This window comes from Oncorhynchus clarkii, chromosome 24, assembly GCF_045791955.1.
Source record: "Oncorhynchus clarkii lewisi isolate Uvic-CL-2024 chromosome 24, UVic_Ocla_1.0, whole genome shotgun sequence".
Classification (NCBI taxonomy): Eukaryota; Metazoa; Chordata; class Actinopteri; order Salmoniformes; family Salmonidae; genus Oncorhynchus; species Oncorhynchus clarkii.
Genome location: NC_092170.1, coordinates 11,297,349 through 11,304,730, shown reverse-complemented (window position 1 = coordinate 11,304,730; position 7,382 = coordinate 11,297,349). Strand labels below are relative to the sequence as shown.

Here is a 7,382-nt window from a genome sequence, read left to right as displayed (position 1 = left end):
TTTATATCTCCACCGTGGCTTTACAGATTCAGATAAACCCTTTATACAGTTTGGGCAGTACATGGGTCTGTGTGGATTTTAAACTATAAGAAATCCGATTCAGTTAACAAGAGCAGAGAATCGGCTTTGGACACTGTGAAATTGTCTGGCCACAGGGATAGGATGAGACACAGGCCAACAATCGCAGGATGGACAACAACTCATCGTATTTAAATAAATCACCAAGACTTTACAGGCCAATTGCATCACCGGGGTAGATTTCTACAACGTATAAAAACACTGGACAAAGTAACCTAAAGCAACGCAATGTTCTCAGTTCCAACTGAACAAGTGGCTTTGCGGTTTATTATAACTTTTAGTCCAATCTTAATGCTGTCTTCAACATTGTTTTACACCACAACCGGCGAAACTATCAATCAAAACATTATGGTCATGATTTACAATTAAATGCGCTGAGGGACATGCCTAACGAGTACAACTTAAATAGACTTTAGCAAGTTGGCCTATAATAATTCACCCACTTATTTGGAATGAAATGCATCAAGATACTCTAAAAATGTATGGCTTTAAATTGCAGTCATGACCATAATGTTGATAGCATGTTACTATTTTGATAGACAATAATAAGATGCGCTGTTATCCCTAGTAATGATAATATTACAACAAATAACATCATACCATTATTATTATTAATATCATAATTATAAGTATTAATATTGTTATTATTATTACTACAGAAAGATGAATAGTAAAAGAGGGAGTATGTTGGGGATCAGTAGGGGGTTTAATAGAGAACAACGCGGCCTTTATGTAGTTTAATCCTGCTTGTACACTCACCCCACCCCAGCCCCTTCCATCCCTTGAATTTCCTCACTCAGACTACATCGCCCAATTACATCTGTGTTTTTAAAGCGGTGTAAAATGTACGAAATGTACTCTTCTGGTGGCTATCAAGCTTTCCCTGACAGTGCAGCACTGTTATTCAACTCCTAAAGGTCCTCTTCGTCTCCAGGAAAATGACTTCAACAGAGTTGCTAGCTTGTCCTTTTGTCTTTAACAATTCAAAACGGACTCTTATAACACACCAAACGTATAGGCTACTCAGAAATGATGAGTGGCACATCTATTTAATTTCACGAATGAGTGTAACATTTTATGTTTTGGTTAAGTGGATTGGTAGGCTATGCAGTTACTGTGCGTTTTAATTCAAAATTGTTATACCAAGAGAGAGAGGGAGAGAGAGAGAGAGAGGGGGAGGGAGAGAGAGAGAGAGAGAGAGAGGGGGGAGGGAGAGAGAGGGAGGGAGAGAGAGAGAGAGAGAGAGAGAGAGAGAGAGGGGGAGGGAGAGAGAGAGAGAGAGAGAGAGGGGGGAGGGAGAGAGAGGGAGGGAGAGAGAGAGAGAGAGAGAGAGAGGGAGAGAGGGAGGGAGGGGTCAGAGTCTACTCGTCGCAAGAACTTCACTCTAATTAGCCAACTACTTTCTTGGTTCGCTCAGTTCCGCGTTCTCACCCCAGCTTATCGCCACTCACGGGAAGCACGACTCGATCCTCTTTGCTTCAACAGAAGCAGTCCAGGGAACGCTAGATCTGACACCGGAAGAATAAGGACCCATACCTTCCTTTCTTGACGCCGATGCGCACTTCGAATGCGCACGTCTTGGATTGAAAGGTTCATCACAATTAGAACGGTGATCATACCACTGGCTAGTGTGTTTAATTGTTGGTTTCAGCCTACTTTGTAAGTGAAATTGAAAGAATACACCGGCACCACAATACCTATTGAATAGATGTGCTTTGAAAGAGATTGATCAACAGGTGTGAAGGCAGCAGAACAAGAAGGCACCCTGCACCTGCACTCTTTACCAGCGAGTAGAGTGGTACTACTGTAGCCTCAAAAGTTGGCAAAATACTGCAAGAGGGTCAGAGACAAAGGAGGAAAACAAAAAGCCGATTGGCATTTATAAAGAAAAACAAGTGATAGAGAGAAAGAGAGAGGGAGGGACAGAGAGAGAGAGGAAGAGAGAAAGCGGGACAACCCTTGGAGAATAGCAGAAGACCCGGCCCCCGGCCTGAGTGTAAGAGAGAGAGAGAGGGCGAGGGAACGTTTTAAAGCCGGCACAGGCATGATGTCCTACATTAAGCAGCCTCATTACGCCGTGAACGGGTTAACTCTGTCTGGTCCTGGCATGGATCTACTACACTCTGCCGTCGGATACCCAAGTAAGTCATATTTGTAACTTTTTCATGTTTTAGAACTGTTTGTCTCAACAATTGCCTGAATTCCAAGCGGTACTGATAACATATACACGAGCAACGAGTGCGTAAAAGGAACAGTGTACAACATCCCCATTATGTTGTTTACGTTCTTATTGTTAGACTCATGACGGCGAATTGTGGATAATATATAGTCATACTACGGACACCATGTCTTATTCTTAGCTGATCACATGTTGAGGGTCCTCACTGAACAACATTGTTTCAAATGGAAATGCCTTATGCTCACATACAACAAAAATGTTTGTATTTTTAAAGATGTGGTCAACGTCCATAGTAACTTGTTTCAAGGGCCTTGGAGTAAAATGGCAGCTTTAAAATGAGATGACCTATATACTTTATGTGTAAGTGGTAACAACTATTTGTATGAAAAAAAAATGCAGATGTTTTATTTTTGATTTTTGATTGACCCAGGGTCATGCGTTGTGAACACCAGTCTAATTGACAAAGACCTGTAGTTCTAGATATTTTAGGTTCCTGTCAGTTGTGAAATCAAGGTTTATAGAGCTCTACCTTCATGTGAAAACATTCATGTTTTATCAAGATACATTTCTTCCCTTTATCGAACATATTTTATTTAGTGTTTGTTTATGTTTTATAAAGCAACAGTGTTTAGCTGAATTCGTGTATAATGTGAAGAGATTGGAGAAAAATGTAGAACACTCGAACATTAAATAAAAAACATTTGTAATAAAGGGAAATATATATATATATATATATATATATATATATATATATATATATATATATATAGCCTAAATATAGACTAGAGACATATGTTTATTTTCTATAACATTGGAAACAAAGCACCCATGAATATACAATATATGTTTTAATAGAGAACATCATATATGCCTCAGTATAAGTACTTATTAGTAACATTATATTACACGAATATATACGAATTAAATTCTAAATGAGCCTAATGGAATTTAGACTATTATTTAACTTGGCAATTTGACAACATTTTTACACCAAACAAGTGATTCACAGTTCGTTCTTCCGTTCTATTTTTCTCATGTTCCATTTGAAAGCATTTTGGCCAAGGGGGAAAAGGTTCACAAAACCAAATATATGATGAGTTAACGAAATATAATAAAAAATAACTTTTGTGTGTGTGTGTGTGTGTGTGTGTGTGTATTTTAGACATCCCCAGAAAGCAGCGTCGGGAAAGGACCACGTTTACGCGCGCGCAGTTAGACATCTTGGAGGCACTGTTTTCCAAAACGCGCTACCCCGACATCTTCATGAGGGAAGAAGTGGCCCTCAAGATCAACCTACCAGAGTCTCGTGTACAGGTAATAAACAGGATATATATACTTTCATGCATAAATGCCCACCAGAATTGGTCAAATGATCTTGCAAAAATGAAAGTGTGGGTCAAATGTCTATTTACAAATCTTCAGTGATTGTTTGGCCAGAATGGGAGCTGAGTTGTCTGAGAACTCACCACGTGCTCCTCCACAGGTATGGTTCAAGAACCGCCGTGCTAAATGCCGCCAGCAGGCACAGCAGAGCACAGGCCAGTCTAAACCTCGTCCACCCAAGAAGAAGGCCTCTCCAGCCCGGGAGGCCAACTCTGAGGCCAGTGTCAACACCAACGGGTCCTACAGTCCAGTACCCCCTCCCCTTGGCCCCGCCATCACCCCCAGCTCCAGCAGTGCCAACGCGACCGTGTCCATTTGGAGCCCTGCCTCCATCTCCCCGCTGCCAGACCCCCTGTCAGCTTCCACCACGCCCTGCATGCAGCGCTCCTCTGCCTACCCCATGACCTACACCCAGGCTCCGGCCTACACCCAGAGCTACGCAGGCTCGTCCTCCTACTTCACTGGCCTGGACTGCAGCTCCTACCTGTCTCCCATGCACTCACAGCTCTCCGCCACCGGGGGCGCCCTCAGCCCCATCACCTCCATGGGCGGGCACCTCGGCCAGTCCCCTGCATCTCTGTCTTCGCAGGGCTACACAGCCGCCTCGCTGGGCTTCGGGGCCGTCGACTGCCTGGACTACAAGGACCAAGCTGCCTCCTGGAAACTCAACTTCAACGCAGCTGACTGCCTGGACTACAAAGACCAGAACTCCTGGAAGTTCCAGGTCTTGTAGGTGGGATGAGGTAAGGAAGGGACCAGCCAGGAGAAGCTCCCATTCCATTCAGTGTTAAAGACTTGGACACATAGATGGTCAACTAATAATTTCAGTCCACGAACTCAATGACTGAGAAAATGTCATTATTTTTTGTGTTATGGAAAGCAATGTGGAAGCAGATCCACTGATGTTGGGCTTTGTGATTTTTGGGAAGGTGACAAGAATCAATATTGTTAAATCAATGATATCCAATCAATACAGTATTATCAACGTGAGGATGCACAATCAATGGGACATTGAGGTAATAAAGTTAGTCATATAGAAGTGATGACAAACAAATCGACATGTAAGAAGATAATTGAGATACTAAAATTGAGAACTGATTTAAAAAAGGAATACATACCACACGATTGAAAGCAATACCTGTAGAATGAAATTAATTTGATGATTACATTTCGAAAAACAGCATAATTAACCAAGGACCATTCTTGTATGCCATAATCAGGGTTTTGAGGACCAAATGAATAGAGATTTGCAATTTGAAGGCTGGATGAAGTATTATTTTGATGGAGAGAACAAACAATTGATAAAATAAAAAAAAGGATATTAAATATTGGTTGCAATGAATCCCATTGGTCAGGTAGCTGATAGTCAACCCCAAGTTGATTTCTGAACAAGATCTGTCACTCCTTTAGTGGTCTTGTTGTGCTTAATGGTAACTGAGAATTAGAAAGGAAAAGTGGAATTCCACCCCCAAGATGGGTGGGCTGGCCTTGACTTTAGACTAAATTGGATTCAGTGGTTATTTTTGTCATTACTTCAGAACAATTGAAAGTTGTGTCCATTGTAATGAAGAAAATGACTCTGCCTTGAATTTGATATTGAACAAACAGAGGGAGTTCCAGCAAGAGGTGGAGACGGACTCCAATGGGGACAACGTTGTTTTCTTTTTCCCTCTGTCATTTGTTTTATGGTTTATTTTTGTTATGAATATTTGGTGAATGGAGAGATCCTGGAGCCAAACAGACAGACACACGGACGTGCATGGGTTTCTCAATAAGCAAGAGGGGATGGGTAAAGCAAGGATAACCTTTGGTACTGTCAAGAAGAGATCATAGGCTATTGTTGTATCCTTTTACCCAGTAGCTTTGAAGGGAGGGGACCCTCGTGTTAGAGTGTGTTAGAGTGAAGTGGGGTAAAGGGGTAAAGGAGGGGGGCTGGGTTAGGGTGATAGGGTTAGTAACAAACCTCTTGTCTTTGAGCACCAATCGTGGAATGAATCACATCTGGGCACAAGGCATTCTGGGATATGCAAGGATGACAAACGTGCAGCCTTTGCGTTTCTATCCAACTGTGTTTGTTGGGCGGGGGGGGGGGGGGGGGGGGGGGGGTACTTAAATACTAAATTTCCCCTTAATGACTAAACTAACCCTGTTGCCGAATATACTGTTACAATGAGATATTTGCAGGAGAGAAGACTCAACAGTAGAAAGGGAAGGGTCTGGCCATGACTGCGCTACCCTTGCACAGAAAACACGGACCATCTCTCAGTTGTTACCTGTAAAGAAGCGAGGGGTACCATTTTGTGTTGATGTATCGTTTCATCTTTTTGTATTAGAGTATAACATATTACGTTTCTTTAAATTTGTGAGTCCTTTGAAGTAAAATTGTGGTAATTTGTTTGAAGTTAATATTATCATTATTACTATAATTATTATTATTATTAATTCTAAAGCTATTATGAATATTGCTATTATTCTGTTTATGTCGTTCTTTTTGTAAATATTAAACTTCACTTGAAAATGCAATCACGTCTGGTACCAACAATGTGTTACAGACACACCACGCAAATTTCTAGAAGACTGGCAATTTTAATTGTATTTTTTTTCTGTTTTCTGGTCTCTTCTTTTCTGAACAACGTTTTTCAAACTCAGGGGTTTATCCAATAAAGTTAGTGGTGAGAGCATACAACGCTTTGTATACTTCCTGATCATCCACATTCATTATTCGCATTCTAATCTATGCTTTTTTTTCTGACACGAATGACTCCCCCTCTTTAGTATTAGTATATCGGACATATCTCCTGTGTGTTTGCCCACCCCCCACTTCTACATGGGATAGCTATTGAGTTTTAAGACATTAAACAACTGAAGAAAATCTATGTGGTCATTGTGTTTTGTGCTCACGTTCCAGTGCCCTGAGCCTCACAACAGGCTAAAAGACTGTGGTTGATGGATACAGTACCACTAACAGGAGTAGTATAACTGTATTATCCAAGAGAAAAATCGCTTTGCAGCTACGAAAATAACATTTAATCAAAGACCAGTATAGTCAAAGATTATCCCTATACAATGATTACATCTAGTTCATGTGCTGAAAAACTCATTCACCACAGATCAAATCAAATATGCAACATTCCTCTTTTAAAACTGCTATATAAATGCTTGCATAATAACCACGTGCATAAAAATGGGCCCCAACAAAGTAATAAGACAATCCTATCAGTGTGCAAATGAACAGCAGCAGTCCAACCTCATTGGACACGTTAGCGGCACTCATCCAACCAATAAGAATGAAGCAACTGCTATTACGCTATTAAGATCGCATGCCTCTCCTAGATCCCTTTCCCACATGTGTTATCCTGTTGTATCCCCGTATCCCTGCAAAGAGAGCTGGAAGTCAAGTATCTATCGTACATACACAGAGTGGGATTGAAAAGTGACGTCCGGGGACACTACTCTAATCCATGCAAACGTTTGAGAGGGGAGATGTTGAGAGGAGAAAGGACAGAGTGGATGCAAGTTATGAAGATTAGAAGTAGGCCTAAGTCTGCGGGGGCCCATTAATTAACCTCTTAAAAACAGAGAGAGGTAGGGATTTGGATGGCTAACATATTTTTCCATGTGTTTTATTAGTCAGCTATACCAGTGTTCTGAAAAGTGCACTGGACAGGTTGTAAAAAGACCAATGCACGTAACAAACAAAAAAAGATCTGGGACCATATTCACAAAGCGTCTCAGAGCAGGA

The 7,382-nt window shown here is 41.3% G+C and overlaps 1 protein-coding gene across 1 annotated transcript; it reads left to right on the top strand.

The window, feature by feature from the left end:
• Nucleotides 1-1,572: 1,572 nt before the first annotated feature.
• Nucleotides 1,573-5,731, top strand: LOC139382973 (homeobox protein otx5-like). The gene is made up of 3 exons (XM_071127255.1): nt 1,573-2,219; nt 3,420-3,571; nt 3,741-5,731. The coding sequence occupies exons 1-3, from the start codon at nt 2,123-2,125 to the stop codon at nt 4,371-4,373; spliced, it is 882 nt and encodes a 293-aa protein (XP_070983356.1). The 5' UTR covers nt 1,573-2,122; the 3' UTR covers nt 4,374-5,731.
• Nucleotides 5,732-7,382: the final 1,651 nt, after the last annotated feature.

Excerpts from the sequence above, each read along its gene's own strand:
- LOC139382973 (XM_071127255.1), top strand. The coding sequence starts at position 2,123 with ATGATGTCCTACATTAAGCAGCCTCATTACGCCGTGAACGGGTTAACT. Across the intron at positions 2,220-3,419 it reads CTCTGCCGTCGGATACCCAA|ACATCCCCAGAAAGCAGCGT; the intron begins GTAAGTCATATT and ends TGTGTATTTTAG. Across the intron at positions 3,572-3,740 it reads TACCAGAGTCTCGTGTACAG|GTATGGTTCAAGAACCGCCG; the intron begins GTAATAAACAGG and ends GCTCCTCCACAG.